Consider the following 16,644-nt stretch of genomic DNA (forward strand, 5'->3'; position numbering starts at 1 on the left):
AGATGCCGGCGGGGGTTTGAGAAACGGTGCTGAGGCACCGAAAAGCCTTCTGCCGGTCCCCGAACCTCAGTAACATGCTGCCCAGGGCGCCCCCCCCCAGCGCCCTGCACCCTGTGAGTGCCGTTGGTGACAGTGTGTGGGAGCATGGAGCGCAGCGTTACCGCTGCGCTGTACCTGGTTACTGAAGTCTTCTGCCGTCCTGAAGTCTTCTGTTCTTCTCATACTCACCCGACTTCTTTCTTCTGGCTTCTAGCGAGGGGGGTGACGGCGTGGCTCCGGGAACAAGCAGCTAGGCACACCAAGTGATCGAACCTTCTGGAGCTAATGGTGTCCAGTAGCCGAGAAGCAGAGCCCTTAACTAAGTAGAAGTAGGTCTGCTTCTCTCCCCTCAGTCCCACGATGCAGGGAGCCTGTAGCCAGCAGGTCTCCCTGAAAATAAAAAACCTAACAAAAGTATTTTCTAGATAAACTCAGGAGAGCTCCCTTAGTGTGTGTCCAGTCAGTCCTGTGCACAGAGTCTAACTGAGGTCTGGGGGAGAGGCATAGAGGGAGGAGCCAGTTTACACCCAGTTTAAGTCTTTTGAGTGTGCCCAAGCTCCTGCGGATCCCGTCTATACCCCATGGTCCTTTTGGAGTGCCCAAAATCCTCTAGGACATAAGAAAAAAAGTACCAACCAGCCAGCTTCTATCATTTTATAGGGCGGGCAGGAAACTGATTGGTTGATACTTTATCGCTCTCCCAGATTTGATAAATCCCCCCCCCCCCCCCCCCCCATTTTCAAATATGAAATACCTTTATAGTGAGTAGGCAAATAAATCCATGTACTGTTTACCGTCTGTGGTCAAAGGAAAACATACATGGGACAGCGCATTAATAAAGTTTGTAGCAGTTTGAATACTTTTTTTTCCCCCTCGCATGTGATGCCGGGAGTTGTAGTTCCTTCTCCCTGCCCAGCTTCCTCGCCTAAATGCACGTAGACCAACAGCGAGAAGAAAATCAGGTCAAGCGCTGGGAGCAGGCGGGTGTGGGTGCGTGTAAGCGGGCAGCGTGGGCGAGGTGAGCGGCCAGTATCTCTTCCCGGACATCCCGGGGAATGGGCTCAGTGGGTACAGGCGCCAGGCTGTGTGATGCCCTGTAATGTAAAAGTTCTCCTGTCACTCCCTGACTCCCATTCTCCGCACACTGGCATCAGCGTGTCGCAAGCACAGTATTCATGTGTCTAATTAATCCACCTGTCCCCTGAAGGGTTTGACATTCTGTGCCAATGGGTGTGCTTATCTCCTTATTTACTTGAGATGATTACCTACTTACTGCACTGCATGCACTGTGTGTATACTATATGTGTGAGTTATATATATATATATATATATATATATATATATATATATATATAAATAATGCTGGATTCTTCACAAAACTGTGCCTGTAGCAGCTCTCTGCAATCATTTCATGTGCTGGAGCCTGGAAGCTACTGTACAAGGACTATTATTCCTTACTGCTTCCTCCAGTGTTGCAATCATAGCATTTGTGTCTGAAGCTCTCTCTCTCTCTCTCTTTCTATATACTTTAGACATGTTGCTCTCTGCAAGTGTTGGACTTATTATAGGAGAGCGAGGCGAGGGGCAGGATTTGCTCTGCTTTGTGTTATCAGTAGCTGTTTCTCTTTTTCCTTCCTGTCACTGAAAAGATTGGTCATGTCACAGGTCTCCCTAACGTCATCACAAAATAATGGTGGGAGTTACTCTGCCCGTCTGTAGAGCCTCCCATTCCCAGTTAGTGTTTGTGGAAGAAGCAGCCTGGAGGGGATGTGAGGAGTGGGGGATAGGAGGTGAGTGCTTTGTGTGCTGGATATCTTCATTTTTGTAAGGATTGTTCATGACATAATGCTGTTGTCCCCTCTTAAAGAGTGGCAAGAACCATCTGTCCACCAGCCTCCAATCTATACCTAAAGGAGGATTTTATTTATATATGTATATATTTTATCGCAGCATAAAATAATATATGTGATTTATAACTAATTAGATTGCAAGCTCTTGGCTTCCCAGTGCTTCTTTGTGACAATATACTGTCTGATTTGATCCGTTCCATTGTAATACTCTCTGTTATGTGAGCATGTTTACCATTGTTGAGGGCAGTACCCTAATAGATGTATATCCATGTAGCTCAGCCATAATTGTGAAGAATGAGATGTTGCAATGTTATGAGACAGGCAGCTCTATCATGGTGTAGTGCAGGCTGTAGCCAAGTCTGCGTGAGGAGTGAGGAGAGATAGCAGCATGTAGTTTGTTAATGGGGTTGGGCTTAGGGTTCTCAAAGAACAAATGTATTAAGGAACGCCAGCAGGGATTTGCTGAGGACTAATGGTGTAATATGTTAGTCATCCATTATGTGCCCCTCTTTTCCACAGGCTCCCAATGAAGACCGATGTTAGTGGTTGCATTATGTCACTCAAAGGGCTGTGTAATCGTGGGTGATCAGCAGAGCAGCAGGGTGAAAGCCCCTGGAGGAGACTCGCATTAAACTTCTACCGTGTGACATCTATCTTCACTTGGTACAAGTACAGCGTTCTACTGCAAGGAGACACAACTGAGCATAATGCATATTTCTAGATAATCCAAGACAACCGTAGCGTCCACCTGACTGTTCTTCCTTCCTGAGGAGACGGATAAACTGTCACTTGTTCTAGGACTCCTGAAGGGCTGTCATTGATGGAAAAGTGGACTGATACAGCTTTCTAATTACCAGGATTACAACACTGCCTATACTTTGCTCCTGTATAAAGAGCAGGACGGCGGGTGGACATGGCTAGCCTTATTAGCAGTTTCTTCATATTTCTTATTTTGCGAGACAGCTGTTACTGTTTCAGGAGCCCCCTGTCAGTCTTTAAAAGGTGGGTATTTCTTTGTCACTGTCTCTATCTTGTACAGTATTCAGCGATACCTTAATTTGTGTGTGCTTGCAAATATTTAGGTGCTTATTTATTATGTTTTTTATTTTATTTATTAAATTGGGTAGAAACAGCAGTTTCACTGTAATCTAAAGAAGGCTAAATTGCGCAGTCCCCATTATTATCATCAATGAACAGTATGGTCTGAACCCTATGTATCAAAGTTTGGCCTCTTTAGTTTTCATTATCTCCATATGGTAGAAACCACTTTAAGCCTATGGAGGATTACTCACAGGAGAGAGATCGTCCAATCCCTCTCCTGCAGCCTCCGCCTGGCAGCGGAAACTAACACCATGCGCAGTGTCGGATTCCCCGGAGGAGTATTTCATATTTCTCTAATGGCCTCCATACATTTGTGGTCCCGTTTCCCCAATCGGCCAGCGCTGTTCATGGAAATTAAACATGTTAAATGTCCCCAATTAGTCGATTTCGACCATTTTTAGTTGGGATAGGGGAATAGGGATTTTTAAATATGTTTGATATTCCCAATTTGCCGATCTGGCCATCGGAGGATTGAGACATTGCCCCATACATCTGTGTTTAAGACTCCTTCAGAATGTTGGGGAAATAACTCACAGGGACAGTGGTTATCACTACTTTTTAAGCTTAGTACATAGTGGGTATATTTTCATTAAAAATTACATTTGTGTTGCAATATGGATTATTAATACAGGTTGAGTATCCCTAATTCAAAATCCCACATTTGTACATAGCTCCTTTAGTAATTTATCTTAGTCCAGTAGAGTCTTGAGTGTATTATCACTCATTACATATGTTTTCCCCTCCTTGTTACTATTTCATACATCCTTTTTCTTTTGGCAAATTGCCTTTTATTTATCCTTGTTTGCCCCACGTGGGTTACACAGCTTGGTCTACCACGTAGATACATAGACATGTGTGCTTTTATAAAGTTGTCTATCCAGTTCCTTATATCATCCAAATGTTGCTTCTGGAACGTGTGCTGAAAATTTTTGTCTGCGTAATCATCCTTTTAATGTGATATTTGTCATTCGATACAATGTGTGTTTAAATCTAAGCCGCGTCCACTCTGAAATTCTAAATGCATCTATCTCTATAATCAGAACATTAAATATTTATTCATGCATATATAATTCAGCGTCGTGCCCAGATAATTTCTCTCCATATGCTGTCACATCTTCCTATTGTAAAAGTCCTCCTGCTTAGTGTTGTTTATTCACATCTCTGAGACACCCACTTTGCTTCTCAAGCCATCAAACAAAAAATACAATTTGTTATTGTACATCTGCCACAGCTAATGCCCCCCATACACCAGCAATGGAGTGCCACAGTCCCCTGTTGGTAGCGGTGGGGGATCAAGAATATTAAACATGTTTAAAAATCCTTATCCCGACCGTTTTTGGTTGTGATCAGGTAATTAGGCATTTTTAACATTGATCATCTCACAGATCCCCAGATGGATCTCCGATCATCGATGGCCGCAGATCGGCGCCTGTCGGGTGATTGGGGAATCGCGCAGTCTGATGTATGGGTACCTTAAGAATTTATCATGAGCACAATAGGTCAGGAAATGTCATGGCTGATAAGAACAATACGACCCAGTCTTACCATATTCTTTCCTAGAATTTCAGACCGTATTTGATCATTGATTTTCAAATAGTCCTCAGTCTATCCTATGCCAAAAGAACACAGCCAAGAAAGTTGGGCATTGGCATACTGGGAAATTTTTATGTGAAGCAGAATTCCACAAATCAATCCACAAAACCTCAGTATGTTTATTAATGCCTGCAAGATTTCTGTGCCTCTGCTCTGGGGACAATTCCAAACCAGTTTATCCTTAATATACAGTAGATAAACAGTGGATTTAATTGTTTCACTCATAGATCAATCCAATCTACTGCCTTATCTCCATTGAGTTACTGTTTCTCCCTACTAATTCTACAGAAATTGCAATTATTTACCCAGTAAAAGGCTGTGGTGATAAAATGTAGCAGATGTTGTGCTTACACCTGTGTCATTTTCAGATTTGTTGGTAGGTGTTCTGTAACTGCTTGTGCTTTAACTAAAGGTGGTGGCAGATTGTAGAACTTGTTGAGTACTTTGCATTCTAAATAGTAATATAAAACAAAGGCTAATTTATTGTATTTATTTTTGGCTATATTTGGCATGCCCATATAAAACAAAGATGCCCATTGTGCTTTCAAATATATCAAGTAAGGAAAGAAGAGGTTTTACTGTATATATTTATATAATGCTGGCTGGCTGTTAAAGGTTTTCTCTTGTATTTCAAGTACTGTTTGTAAATTTAGTCTTTTTCCCCATTTTTTTTCTTTATGAGGTTTACAGTGTTTATCATTGGTAGTAATGCACAAAATCATGTTTACTGTAGTACTGTAAATAGGATTGTTTTAACTAGATTGTACATGTTGTCAGTTTTCCATGATGTCAGAGTAAATAATAAATTAGTATATGAGTTTATGTCTGGAGCTTTTGCCTTATTTGTCCATATTAAAGCAGTGTTTGGGTTGTGGAAACCCCAGGCTCACCCTTGCTATTTACCCAGAAAATAAATATAATGTTTAATAATGTCAGCTCTATAGCTTCAGGTCCACGGGTGACCTGTTGCTTTCAAACTTTCATTTTATTAAAAGAAAAGTTTTAAACAAAGTGTAATTTATGCTATTTTACTTGCATATGTTATTTGCAAACATTGTGGCTGAATCAGAATGAGTACTGCTGTGCATATGCCTGGGATTTGCAGAATAGAGTGATTTTACGCCTGGGTGGTTGGGACAGATTAGTTGCAACATAGGCCAGATAGAGTAACGATGTAATGCAGCCCGGCACAAAGATGTCTGATATGAGTGGTCGGGTACATGCAGATAGTTTTTGATGATGGAAGTCCTCCGCAAAAGAAAATGACTTGTAATTGGCTGATTGCAAAGGCTCTTGCTTGTGCCGATTTGGCTTTTTTTTCCTCCTTCTGTCACTCAGCCATACTGTATATTGCTTGGTTTACAAAAATTAAATAAAATCTTCCTTTCCCCCTACACGAGCCTGGGAATTGTTTGGGATATCTGTTTTATTGAAGCCCAATATTGAATGCTGTTAGTTAAATAAATTAGATGGGGTTAGTTACATTTCTAAGTGGGATGTAAGTGTATATGACGTGTCTGGTCTGTCAGTCGGCATGCCGACTGTGGGGCTGTTAATTGGTCGGGATTCCGGCGTCTGTATCGGCATGCCGACATGTCTGGCATACACCCTACTGCTGTTGACTGTCATGTTTCATAAGGTAGCTGCCTCTTGCACGCAATTGCTGATTGAATTATTTTTTCAGTGACCCAAATTGTGCCCATTATAAGCAGCATTTAAACTGGAACATTTTTTGTTTGGAGCAATATTAAAGCAGCAGTCAAATAAAAAATGTAGATGTGTTTTGTTTTTTTTAATACAGAAATCACTGGACAAGGCTATAAGATATTTATCAATTCTCCTTGATATGTTTGTGGTTTTTTTTGTAGACTGTTATTTATAATTTCCATTGCATGGCACTTGATGAGCAGAGAGGCTTTGGAATGCCACATATGAGCGTTGTTTGCTCCATGTTCACCGACATCCTCGCCCCTCTCCCATCATGCTGTGAGTTGGAGAGCCAGTCCGTGTAACTGGCAGTCATACTTGTTTTCCCTCCAGATATTGCAACAGAGATCTTGTTAGAACGGCAGCTAGGAAAAATGCTTAAAATGTACAATTTTACTGAAACCAAGTTAAATCTATATCGGAATGGTGCTCTAACACAATTACTGCAATGGTATGGGCAACATTTACAGTTTTAATGTTTCCTTGTCATTCCTGTGTAGGCCAACCAATAGTCCTTTCTTATGTATATCTGTTTTATGTGATACAGTAGTCATCATATTAACCTCACACAAAATAGTCCGTAAAGCTGATTCCACACAAGGTCCCAATGTGGTCTGAAATGGAGTATGATCAACATATTTGTTGTCAAAACATATTACTGTTTTTTTTTTTGTTTTTGTTTTTTTAGGAAGTATATCACAAAGTAGCCAAAAAGGGCATATATAGATATACACAGGAACAGATTTATACTATGCAACATATTAAAATATCTTCGCATAGTACAGTATAACAGTGGACACTAATGCCCCCTACACACACGGCGATGTTACGCCGAGGTGCTCGACGGCCGTTACGGCCGGCGGGCAACCCGAGGGGGGGAGTGACGGGGGGGGGGGGGGGGGGGGGGGAGAGTGAAGTTTCTTCACTCCCCCCATCACCCGGCTCCATAGCAGTGCATGCTAATGTGGATGAGATTGTCCATATTGGCCTGGATGCATCAGCGACTCGGCACCAACGATGAACGAGCGCCGCGCATCATTCATCGTTGGTGCCTACACACTGAACGATATGAACGAGTTCATATCGTTAGGTGTTATCTGCCAGTTTGTAGGTCCTATAAAGGGCCCCATACACTTACGCAACATGTCCATCTGACATGTCGCAGGCGATCACCCTGGCAGGATCGCCCAAGATACATTGTATGCAAAAGGGGAGCATACAATGTATCTTGGGCGATCCTAGGTGATCCCAGCCATGCCTGCGGGGTCGGACATGATTGAATGTGCAGCACATTCAATCTGGAGGATCCGATCCGATGCTCACGGGAATGCGAATCGAATCGGAAACACCTCCAAAATGCCCGATTTTATGAGATACATCGGGCCGAATGCCTGAAATCGGGGATTATCGTCCTAGTGTTTGGGGCACTGATGACACACTTTAGGGTAACACAATAGGTAAACACAGAGGGAAATGATGTCCTAAGCAAAAGTGAAGCTGTTTGTCATCCTCTATAGATACAACATATCTGTATGCAATTGGCGAAATGCCACTCAACCTGTGTGTGCTGCCACTTTCTGACTGCACTAACTGCCCCCTGTGATTTTACATCTCTCCACTTCTGGCAGGTCTGCAATAAGACTTTGGCTAGAAAGATAAGATGTGCTTCTTACAGATGTTTGATATTTTGTACATAAACCACAATTAGGGGGAAAATTCAATTATTTCTGGGTGCCCATTGAAGCAATTCAATTCTTCCTCCGATAGGAGGTTTAGCCGCTTTCCATCTACTGCTTGGGGCACCCAAACTCCCATTTGGGTGCCCAAAGTGCCAACGTTTTCGCACATTTCTGCTCATCACCTTGGGAGGACACGAGGCGAGAAATGTGTGCTTCTGTGATTATTCGTACACGGACAGAGCAACAATTGAATTGCTCCATCAAGCATCCAATAGAAATAGCCGGGGGAGCAAATAATTGAGTTGCCTCCTTAAAGTCTATATGGAATCCTAGGGATTGTGGGAAATGCAGGTGGCTTTTGGCTGAAATTCAAATGTCTATATATTTGTCAGACAATTGCACATAAGGTGCCACAGAGAGTCCCATTATCTAGTCTTGTGTTTGTTAAACTCGACACTGCCTAGGTGAGTGGATGCTTGGGCATAATGACGAGTACTTTTATTGTTTTGCATAAATGTCTTACTTTTTATTGTTATTGCAGTTCAAATGTGATTGTACAGTAATGCGTTCTCTTTCAAAAGGTTTCAGGAATCATCCAGTACTCATTCAAATGGATGTTCAGGACCTACAAAACCTGTCTCTTCCCCAGACTCCTTAGACTACACGCTGGATATCCGTATGCCAGGGGTCACGCCTACAGAGGTAAGTAGCATATGCACTTATGGGTTGCAGTGATCTGAAACTTGTTGCTCCTGTTGGTAAACCACAACTTTCATGATTCTCAGGGAATGACAAGTCAGTGAAGTTGCAATTCGGTGAAAGCCATCGAGCTGCACGGTGTAGACCTTACAGATGAGTGCTTGTTTCTTTTTTTCTTTTTGCATCTTTACCTAAGTGCTAGTAATGATTGAAGCCATGTAACGGAGCAACGCCTGGTAACTAATGTCTTAACCCTTGTGCGCTATTAAAGAGGTAAATAGTTCTGGAGCAGGAAGCAGATACAGGTCTATTACTTATAATGGTCTCTAGCCCTATAAAGGGCTGCGGAGGCTGAGGAGGAAGAAGTCTGTTGTTGTCATGCTGCAGTAGGTGATGACTCATTGTTGCAGATGGAGGTTTTTTTTCTATTGTGGAAATAAAAAGGGATCCCATTAGTGAGGCAAGAGGGAAAGGAAACTGGAGGCTCGTTTGTCTCCCTGTAGACCTTTAGCTACCGCACAGTAATGTATGCAGAACATTAGGAGTCTGTCCGCAGTAGCTTCTTTAATTGGACCCCACAATCTTTTCATGCTGCGCAAGGCAAGCAATGTGCAGAGATTAAGCAGCACTATAATTCTTCCGGATAACCGAAGCACAAGCCGGCTGAAACTGTTAATGTTGATGGGAAGTGTTTAAAGTGTTGTATTTTTCTTTGCAGAAATTGTTTTTGGTTTTTTTTTTTGTTGCGTTGTCTTTATCATCTAAGGCATGAGGGTGGCGCATGTGGTGAACTTAGCCAAGTACATTGAGATGTGAAGTATGGGCATTCGATTTTGTAGAGGACAGCAGTCTGGGCGGCGACACATTGAGAAGAGTCGCAGAAAAAGGGACAGAGCTCTCGTATTGTTATGTAATCTGTTATAAAAGTTTATTCACACCAATAAACTTTCGGTACAATATTGCAATGCGATTAAAAACATACATACTAGTCAAAAGCAGAAACACATGAAGGCTCCATTAAGGGCAGCAAAGACGCAGGGCTAACCAAAGGTCCCCCTCACCCCCCTGCCCTGACACATTTCTTATTACCCTGCCTTTACAACATCGCAGCAGTAAACAATCAGTGCATTATAGAACGGAGTACCATCAGCATGGCATGTGTGCAGAGCAAGCTGAACACTACCAATGTGCGCTTCTGCTGAGCTTTAACATATCATTAACATTTAATTATATAGCACCAGCATACTCCATTGCACTTTGACAACAAACACAGTAACACAACATTAGCAGGCATTGGTAAAAGGGCCCTGCTTGCACTCTTGCAGTGTGTGTTCGGACTCTGCTTGGGGTATACCACTGACTGCTCTCCATGGTGTTGACAGGCCGGGTTATGAAGTCTGATTCTCTGTTTCCAGCAACCGGCTAATGGTTTCCCCACATTTCTGTTTTTTATATGTGTTTTTTTTGTTACACGTTATCTTGCTAAAGATTCAGTTCAGTACTGAAACCTGATCTGTGTAAATACGTTTTTTGTTGTTGTTTTCTTTTTAAATATTTTATTTTCAACTCTGTCCTGGGAGTAGAGAGAGAGAGAGAGAGTGTGTGTGTGTGTGTGTGTGTGTGTGTGTGTGTGTGTGTGTGTGTGTGGACAGTTCGTCATTTACCATGTAAACTGCCTACAACTGCGGTCCTGTATGTAGTCAGAATGGCTCCGGAGTCTTGTGCCGTTATAGAGTTATTCAGAAGGTCTACGTTGGACTGATGTGGTCCGAATTCAGTGATGCACATGGCGATATTTCCGCAGTTGAGGGATTATTGGCTAATTGCGCTTGCATCACGGTCGCATTGTGCACATGTCAAGGTACCAAAGCTAAGTCTCTCGCAGTGAGTCTTGATTTGCAAGTTGAATGACAGTCTGGGACTGCTTGGGGTGGTTACCGGGAGTGGTGGTAGAAATGCAGGCTAGTTGCGACCGTTTTCGGGGCGTGTCTCGGCCTACATCTGCGATCTCGTATGGTACCAGCGTCTCAGTTCCTGCAGCCATTCTGCATTACCATAGGGTTACTCAAATGAGCAGCTACAGCATTAGCGTATTTCCATCCACTGTGTACGGGATCACAGCTGTGAATGCATTCGCGCACGTCTCGCCATACAAATCCTGCTTGCTGCTACATTTGCATAGTGTTCCGTACAGATTCGGTGCTGTGATGACATTCGCCTACGTCTCTGAGCTAGGCCCAGAGAGGCCCTAATTGCATCCACTTACAGTATATGCAGCTGACGATTTATTATGTCTGATATAAAAAATAAACTGTGTTGTTGTTGTTTTTTTGCCCCAGTTGGGTTTTAAAGTATCATTGATTTAACCAGTGCAAGCAATAAAGGTTTATTACATTGTTATAATTTCATTTGATACATTCCAAGTAAGCGGTTTGTTTAATCTAAACATTTTTCTCCTTAAGGGGGAGATATATCAAATCTTGGAGAGTTGTTGCCATTTTATCCTTCTCCACTTTATTAATCAGCTTCTGTCATTTTACAGATACAGTATGACAGAGCTGATTAGATGGTACTTTATCTTTCTCAAAATTTTGATAAATCTCCCACAAAGTTTTTTTCCCTTAAATACAATACCTGTAAGGTGTTGTCCCTCCAGTGGGGTGCACTTACTATCCCATTCCTCTACTACATGTACCTGAACTTCCGTTATCATAGGTGACATGGGCATACTATTGGAATAAAAACGGATATCTGCAACTTGCGCACACCACCTACAGTACTGCTGCTCAGTTCTACACACTGGGGGAGATTCAAATGTTTGAAAAGTCAGTCAGGAGCCTGTTTTTTCCTATCTAATAGACAGGAAAAAACAGACACCCAACCGACTTTTCAAACATTTTGAATCTCCCCCACTAATAGGCCCTACACACTGGCCGATTTTCTGAAAGATATGAACGATCTCTTTCATAAATGAACGAGAACTCGTTCATATCTTTCAGTGTGGAGACTCCAGCGATGAACGATGCGCGTCCCCGCGCTCGTTCATCGCTGGTCCCCCGTCGGCTGTGCATGCAGGCCAATATGGACGATCTCGTCCATATTTGCCTGCACTTCAATGCAGCCGCGTGACGGGGGGAGTGAAGAAACTTCACTCCCCCCGTCACTGCCCCCCCGCCGCCGGGTCGCTCGTCGGCCGTATCAGCCGTCGGGCACCTCGGCGGCGCATCGGGATATGTGTAGGGCCCCTAAGTCTTAAAAACAATACCACAGAAATATAGCGGAGAGACCAAAAAAGCACTGTAGATTATTTTCCTGTTTGATAGGGAAGGCGTAGTTCCTCCATCTTGATAGGCAAAATCCCTTTCTACTCTCCTGTCCTCAATACATGCAAGAGGGAGGGAAGAATACACTAGTACACTAGTATAATCACTTCATCAAATTATCATCTTTTAGGGTAACTCCCACCAGAGGTTAAAATGGGCTGAGGGAACGAGGTGGAACTGAGTTCCACCATCTGTAATAGTAGGTCCACGGCCTTGCACAGTAATTCCATAACGTGTATAAGCGGTACCACTGTGTAGCATAATGTGAATAAAGGGCACTGCTGTGTGTGTTATAACATGAATAAGGGACACTACTATGTGGTTTAATTTGAATAAGGGGCATTAAATGTGGTGTACTGTGAGTAACATTGTGCTACTGTGTGGCATAATTTGAGTTGGGGGTACTGCTGTGTGACCATGCCCCTTCCTTGTGAGACCATCTCTTTATAAAGTATGGGAGGTAATGCGCAAATTTATAGTTTGAAGGGGGATGCCGATAACCCTAACACTCTGCCAAATGAGATGTAGGTGGCGGGGGAAATAAGTCCCATCACCTCTCCTGGACCACTTTAAGCCCTGACTCCCACACAGGCTCACTCACTGAAATAAGGTGAAGCATAGACACATACATGTTTCTTTCGCCACTTTATGGATGCAGGAGCCCGAACTTTTTCCCATTGGCCCAGTGTGTAGAAGGCAGGTACTCCACCAAACCGCAATTCCTAATTACATGAAAAAAGGTGTTCCAGTAACCGTATAGTGACCACAATTATTATTATTATTATTATTATTATCCTTTATATGGCGCCGCAAGGGTTCTGCAGCGCCCAATTACAGAGTACATATGCACATAATCAAAACAGGAAAACAGTGACTTACAGTTGAAGACAATATTGGACAAGTACAGGGTAACTAAGCAAAACTACATCAGTAGACGACACTGAGATAAGTATCAAGGTGGCCGAGAATGGCAGGATTTGGGCAGTTGAGGGTTATTAGAGTAAGAAAAGTATAATCACATGAGGGAAGAGGGCCCTACTCGTGAGAGCTTACATTCTAAAGGGGAGGGGCAGACAGACAGGGGTGACACAGATGGGGTAGACCGTGTGTGTGACAGAGGGTTAGGATGAGATTTGGCTGGGTTTGGTAAAGAAGTGGGTCTTGAGTGCCCATTTGAAGTTCTGTAGAGAGGTGGAGAGTCTGAAATAACAATGAAACAATGAAATAAATCCCAGATGAGAGATTTTCTGAAAGCAGATAAAAACGGTTTATTGGGTGTCAGAAACACCACAAAAGTCCAGAGAGTTCTCCAGCTCACAGGGATAGTGCAAATTAACCAGGAGTACCACAATAGGGGCAATAATAATCCTTAAATTCATCCGTATACTCAAGGTAAGCAACATAAAATGGTACGACCTGGTGGTTTCTAGAAGTCCATATTGCCCAGTCCACAGTAAGCCGCACCGGGCATACTTCACAGAGCAACAAACTTTGCACTTTATAGTTTAGTAAAGAAGCTCAGATGGCACAATTTAATTAAACATGTAAGAGAGCATGTGGCCTAATTAAAGCATACATTAAATATAAAAGGGGACAGGTGGCACACATTAAACACAGTCTGCCTCTCCCTAGTCATTATTGCTTCCTCAGTCACCCTCTGCATCTCCTTGCCACTCCCATAACGTTCACAGGGGGTATAAACTTAACATGTGCATGAATGTACCAAAAAACAACATGCAGGAACAGGGGCTCCGAAAGTAGCTTGTACAGATGGAGCCGCGCTCATCTAGTGCGGCTCCATTGCAAACGTGCACTCCCGGCGGGACTAGGCGATCCGCTGCCTAGCCCTGCTACGAGAGTGCACAGAGACGCTCCCATTGTAGTGAATGAGGCATGTGCACCTCTCACACGCACGCGCGTCCCATTCACAGGGATAGGCGGGGCTCGTTGGGGCGCAGAGGCCACGATTAGCGTGGCTCCATCTGTAGCTTGTCCCTGCAATGTGCAAGAAATGAAGTGAATGCATTAGTGGTCGCCACTTCTGTTTTGGACTTCCACAGCGCTGATCTACATGTACAGTCTGCTGACCATGCTTGTGTGTTGACTATTCTCTGGTAATTTGTTGTGGTCCTGTAATTATTTTTGTCAGACTGGGTCACAGAGCAAAATAATTTGAGAACCACTGATGGAAAGGAATGGAGTCATCATATTTTTAAAGATGCCCCTTAGTAAGTGACATGTCAATTTCTCTAACGTCCTAGTGGATGCTGGGGACTCCGTGAGGACCATGGGGAATAGACGGGCTCCGCAGGAGACAGGGCACTTTAAGAAAGAATTTGGATTCTGGTGTGTTCTGGCTCCTCCCTCTATGTCCCTCCTCCAGACCTCAGTTAGTTTGAATCTGTGCCCGGACGAGCTGGGTGCTGTTTAGTGAGCTCTCCTGAGCTTGCTATAAGAAAGTATTTTGTTAGGTTTTTTATTTTCAGGGAGATCTGCTGGCAACAGACTCCCTGCCTCGTGGGACTGAGGGTAGAGAAGCAGCCCTACTCTCTGAAGCTAGGTCCTGCTTCTTAGGCTACTGGACACCATTAGCTCCAGAGGGATCGTACACAGGATCTCACCCTCGTCGTCCGATCCCGGAGCCGCGTCGCCGTCCCCCTCGCAGAGCCGGAAGATAGAAGCAAGAAGACTTCAAAATCGGCGGCAGAAGACTCCAGTCTTCACTGAGGTAGCGCACAGCACTGCAGCTGTGCGCCATTGCTCCCACACTACACCCACATACTCCGGTCACTGTAGGGTGCAGGGCGCACGGGGGGGCGCCCTGGGCAGCAATTAGGACCTCTTGGCAAAAGCGGAGCATATATACAGTTGGGCACTGTATATATGTATGAGCCCCCGCCATAATATTACACAGAAACGCGGGACAGAAGCCCGCCGCTGAGGGGGCGGGGCTTCTTCCTCAGCACTCACCAGCGCCATTTTTTCTCCACAGCTCCGCTGAGAGGAAGCTCCCCAGGCTCTCCCCTGCAGATTCACGGTAGAAGAGGGTAAAAAGAGAGGGGGGGGCACATAAATTAGGCGCAAAAACATAATATACAGCAGCTACTGGGTTAACACTAAGTTACTGTGTGATTCCTGGGATATATAGCGCTGGGGTGTGTGCTGGCATACTCTCTCTCTGTCTCTCCAAAGGGCCTTGTGGGGGAACTGTCTTCAAAAAGAGCATCCCCTGTGTGTGTGGTGTGTCGGTACGCTTGTGTCGACATGTTTGACGAGGAAGGCTATGTGGAAGCAGAGCGGGAGCAAATGAATGTGGTGTCTCCGCTGACGGCGCCGACACCTGATAGGATGGATATGTGGAAGGTTTTAATTGATAATGTTAATTCCTTGCATAAAAGGTTGGATAAAGCTGAAACCTTCGGACAGTCGGGGTCTCAGCCCATGCCTGATCCTATGTCGCAGAGGCCGTCAGGGTCTCAGAAGCGCCCACTATCCCAAATCGTTGACACAGATACCGACATGGATTCGGACTCCAGTGTCGATTACGATGATGCAAAGTTACAGCCTAAATTGGCTAAAGCCATCCGTTATATGATTATAGCAGTGAAGGATGTGTTGCACATCACAGAGGAAACCCCAGTCCCTGACAAGAGGGTTCATATGTATGGGGAAAAAAGGCAGGAGGTGACCTTTCCCCCTTCACATGAGCTAAATGAGTTATGTGAAAAGGCTTGGGAATCTCCAGATAAAAAAACTGCAGATTTCCAAACGGATGCTTATGGCGTATCCTTTCCCGCCAACGGACAGGTTACGCTGGGAATCCTCCCCTAGGGTGGACAAAGCTTTAACACGCTATTCCAAGAGGGTAGCCCTGCCGTCACAGGATACGGCTACCCTCAAAGATGCTGCGGATAGAAAGCAAGAGGGTACCCTGAAGTCCATTTATACACATTCAGGTACCTTACTAAGGCCGGCAATTGCGTCAGCCTGGGTGTGTAGTGCTATGGCAGCATGGACGGATACCTTATCTGAGGAACTGGATACCTTAGACAAGGATACTATATTAATGACCCTGGGGTATATAAAAGACGCTGTCCTATATATGAGAGATGCTCAAAGAGACATTAGCCTACTGGGCTCTAGAATAAATGCTATGTCGATTTCTGCCAGAAGGGTCCTGTGGACTCGGCAATGGATAGGCGATGCCGACTCAAAAAGGCACATGGAGGTTTTACGTTTCAAGGGTGAGGAATTGTTTGGGGAGGGTCTCTCGGACCTGGTCTCCACAGCTACTGCTGGAAAGTCAAATTTTTTGCCATATGTTCCCTCACAACCTAAGAAAGCACCGTATTACCAAATGCAGTCCTTTCATTCACAAAAAGGCAAGAAAGTCCGAGGTGCGTCCTTTCTTGCCAGAGGCAGGGGCAGAGGAAAGAAGCTGCACAACACAGCTAGTTCCCAGGAACAGAAGTCCTCCCCGGCTTCCACTAAATCCACCGCATGACGCTGGGGCTCCACAGGCGGAGCTAGGCCCGGTGAGGGCGCGTCTCCGAAATTTCAGCCACATGTGGATTCACTCCCAGGTCAATCCCTGGGCAATAGAGATTGTGTCTCAGGGATACAAGCTGGAATTCGAAGAGATGCCCCCTCACC

The 16,644-nt window shown here is 44.3% G+C and overlaps 1 protein-coding gene across 5 annotated transcripts in view; it reads left to right on the forward strand.

Annotated features, from left to right (window-relative positions):
• Positions 1-954: 954 nt before the first annotated feature.
• Positions 955-16,644, forward strand: part of PAM (peptidylglycine alpha-amidating monooxygenase) — a 265,389-nt gene continuing 249,699 nt past the window's right edge. For 2 of the 5 annotated variants that reach the window (XM_063964074.1, XM_063964079.1), the window contains exons 1-4: positions 981-1,057; positions 1,705-1,829; positions 2,409-2,891; positions 8,551-8,671. In XM_063964074.1, the coding sequence (XP_063820144.1) occupies positions 2,803-2,891; positions 8,551-8,671 (210 nt within the window). In that variant the 5' untranslated portion in view covers positions 981-1,057; positions 1,705-1,829; positions 2,409-2,802. Of the gene's footprint in view, positions 1,058-1,704; positions 1,830-2,408; positions 2,892-8,550; positions 8,672-16,644 lie in introns of all 5 variants that reach the window. The other 3 variants (XM_063964076.1, XM_063964078.1, XM_063964075.1) reach the window with 3 other exon arrangements.

Source organism: Pseudophryne corroboree, chromosome 1 (genome assembly GCF_028390025.1).
Source record: "Pseudophryne corroboree isolate aPseCor3 chromosome 1, aPseCor3.hap2, whole genome shotgun sequence".
NCBI lineage: Eukaryota > Metazoa > Chordata > Amphibia > Anura > Myobatrachidae > Pseudophryne > Pseudophryne corroboree.